The 3,142-nt window shown below is 35.8% G+C and overlaps 1 protein-coding gene across 1 annotated transcript in view; it reads right to left on the bottom strand.

Annotated features, from left to right (window-relative positions):
- LOC100642137 (metabotropic glutamate receptor-like) overlaps positions 1-3,142 on the bottom strand; it is a 5,822-nt gene that overhangs the window by 1,216 nt on the left and 1,464 nt on the right. The window contains exons 2-3 of the mRNA XM_019995404.1: positions 2,632-2,800; positions 4-1,654 (exon numbers count right to left, since the gene is read on the bottom strand). Of these exons, the coding sequence (XP_019850963.1) occupies positions 4-1,654; positions 2,632-2,800 (1,820 nt within the window). The remainder of the gene's footprint in view (positions 1-3; positions 1,655-2,631; positions 2,801-3,142) is intronic.

The following is a 3,142-nucleotide window of genomic DNA, read 5'->3' as shown; positions in this document are numbered from 1 at the left end:
AACATGATGACGTTACTACCCTCTTAAAATACCCAGGACTACAACTTTGACAATTTGATTCTAAAGCTGTGATGATATTGCCTGCTTTATCAATACCAAATTGCTGTTCAATGTCAGAAGATAATTGAAGCCGGTTGCTTGATAAGCTTCCGTCCCAAGTACCCACCTCTTTTAAAGCTATACACTTTTCATTACAATCAGCTGATTTGTTTAATTGATAGTTCAATATTTTATATTTACCTTCAATGTTACCTTCACTGTCAAAATTGACAATAGTTTGGGTAAAGCTTGTAAAATTTGTCCTTTGAATGTAATCTTTCAGTTTTTCTCCAGTTAGAGTAGTATCATTGCTATTGTTTCCAATGCAGCTTCTATTTTGTGGGTACCAAACTAATGGAAATTTACAGTTTTCTTTAAAGAAAGCATCAAAAGCATTGGCAATGGTGTATACTGCATCAATAGCTAGAGCATCAAATGAATCTTGTACATAACTAGCATTTTGTGTTATGCTTGTAGAACAATTGCCAGTAGTACTATTATTACTACAGTTGGGATTATAAAGTTGATAGAACTCTTCAAACCAAGGGTTGCGTCTGTTACTGCTAGGATTAAGTTCTGAATAATATTCATTGAATCCTGGGACAAATGGAGAAGAAGGTGCTGTCCCCCACTTACCAATAGTTATTTCATGATAGTCATCTATCTCTGACCAACTGTCACTGGCTAACCAAAGGAATCTTCTTTTGTTGTTACTATTCTCGTATACTTTTTTAACTGCATCTAAAATTCTCTGAACGTCTGTTAGTGAAGCAAATAATACGACAACATTAGCTGTAGAGTTATACAGTTTGGATGCTACGCTGTCATAATCTGATTTCTCATCTAAGGTTTCACTTATGTCTAAGCAAATTCCTTTCTCGTTAGCTAATTTGTGGAATGCATTTATTGCTGGCTGACCGTATCTGTTGCTAGAGTAGAGTGTTGATACGTGATCCCATTTGAAATGAAGTATCAGGTCAATCATTGCCTGGACTTGATGATCATCCGGTGGTATGGTACGAAAGAAATATGGGTAAAAATCACGATTATTGAGTATTGAAGAAGTAGAGGAGAAACTAACTTGAGGCATTTTGAAAAGGCGGAAGAGACCAGCGACTGATATAGTGACAGGACTAATGAGTGCTCCAATAACTGCTGACACTGGTGTCTGTGTATCATTATCAAACTCAGAACTGCAGCTCTCTATCTCAATCTGACCATTTGAGTAGATGATATCAATGGCTTCATCTAAGCCTACATTTTCACTGCCACAGGTATCTCTTATATCATACCCCAGTGTTAAGTTAGGAAGGATATTGGGATTAGAGTTAATGAGATCAATGGCATATAGCAGTGCTTCCAAGCTCTCTACACTTTTGTGCTGTACAATTGTCTCCAGACACTTTCCATTGGCGCTTTCATGTACATAGACTAGTCCTCCTATCACTATGTCCTTTCCAATTCGATTCTTCATTCCACTTATCCTTCCATCCAGTGTCATGAGTAACTCAGATTTTTTATTGTAGCTGTACTGTGGTTTAGCATTGGAGATAGAGCCCAGAGCTACAAGCACACAAATAATGATGGCTTTCATGTTCTTCCTATGCAGCAGTGATTACAAAGGTTCAATTGCCTGATAAATACTTTAACAGTTGATGGAGGTTACTCTAGCATATCTCCTGCTAGCAAACAACAATTAGGATATATGTTATATCTGTTTATTTTGTAATATCAATTCGCTTATCTATATTTCAATTTCCTTTATGCATTATCATTCATAGCTACAATATGTATAGCTTTCATTATTGTCATTGTTGTTTTTGGTAGACAATACTTTAGCTTAAATATTTACTTGTACAATGTTAATGATTATATTTCAATTTCTTTGTTATTGTTAACTATTTTACTAGAACAAAAAATTTTAAAAATTTATTTAGTGTAGGATTGAGCCTCTGTTGGATTGTCTGGTTTGAGCCTATAAAATGAATTCAAACAAGCCCCTGTAGGCATAGATATAATACACATGTACATGTACATGTACATTTAACTATATAGATATTAGAGTACAGGAAAGGGGTTGGAAACCACTGGAAATATTACATATAGATGATGCGTATCCTAGCAACGTATGCAAGTTGCCCCCACAGAGGAGCAAAATAGAGGAAGGCATTTGCTTTCCACTGTTAAGTCATAACTCTAGATGAGTATCAGTGCGAGCTCTTTGATATGCTACCTACATCCAACCGCTGTTTAATATTGTTATTTATTAGCTAAACAGAGATTCAATCATTTATGATGATGTATGCAGAAACCTATCACTACTAATAAATGGGTAAACAAAACAATCACACACATGCACACTAATATTTAAAAAACCAAAAAATAATTATGTTATTCTTCAGTCTCATTATTCTTTTTATTGCTTGCAATTTTGTTATCATCTGATGGCATAATAGAAGTGCGGTTTTGTGTTCCAAGTGGCATGATTTTTGATATAACAGATGAGTGTCTTTCAGCATTCCTATGGGGCCATGCTATCATAATAAACACTCTTGGACCAAAAAGACTGAGGAGAACTGCCACTGCACTCACTTGTATTGCAGTTGATAGGGCAGCTCCTTGATAGGGAGTGTTCTGACTTACAATAAAAGCAAGCATGAAGAAGAACCAGGTCAGAACAAGGGAGAAGGTCGCAAATGCAACATATTTCGCTTCATTGAAGTTTATCGGAAACCTTATGGTCATGACAGCAAGAGCATTGCTAGCAATGAGAAGGCCAGAGAAATAAATCATTTGTAAGACAATAAAGGCAACGTGGGGCGAACTGCAGGTAACAATCAGCTCTGGATGAGAATTATGATTTACTTTGTTATATTGTATAGCTCGATTAGCTTCAGGAGGAGCTACTATCAATGAAACTATGACTAAAAACACTGGAAAACACATTAGGATTAGTGTGAATCCAATCTGATATGGTGGAGCTATAAATTTTGGTCTTGATGATTTTTTCTGTTTAAATATACGAGCAATTCGAATAAGTTTCACAAGTAGCGAGCATAAAATGAGAGAGCAAGATACCCAAATACCTATCCTTGAAGACCAC

The sequence above is a fragment of the Amphimedon queenslandica genome, unplaced genomic scaffold (genome assembly GCF_000090795.2).
Source record: "Amphimedon queenslandica unplaced genomic scaffold, v1.1 AMPQUscaffold_13446, whole genome shotgun sequence".
NCBI lineage: Eukaryota > Metazoa > Porifera > Demospongiae > Haplosclerida > Niphatidae > Amphimedon > Amphimedon queenslandica.
Note: the sequence above shows the minus strand (reverse complement) of the source record. Positions and strands in the feature narration are given on the sequence as shown.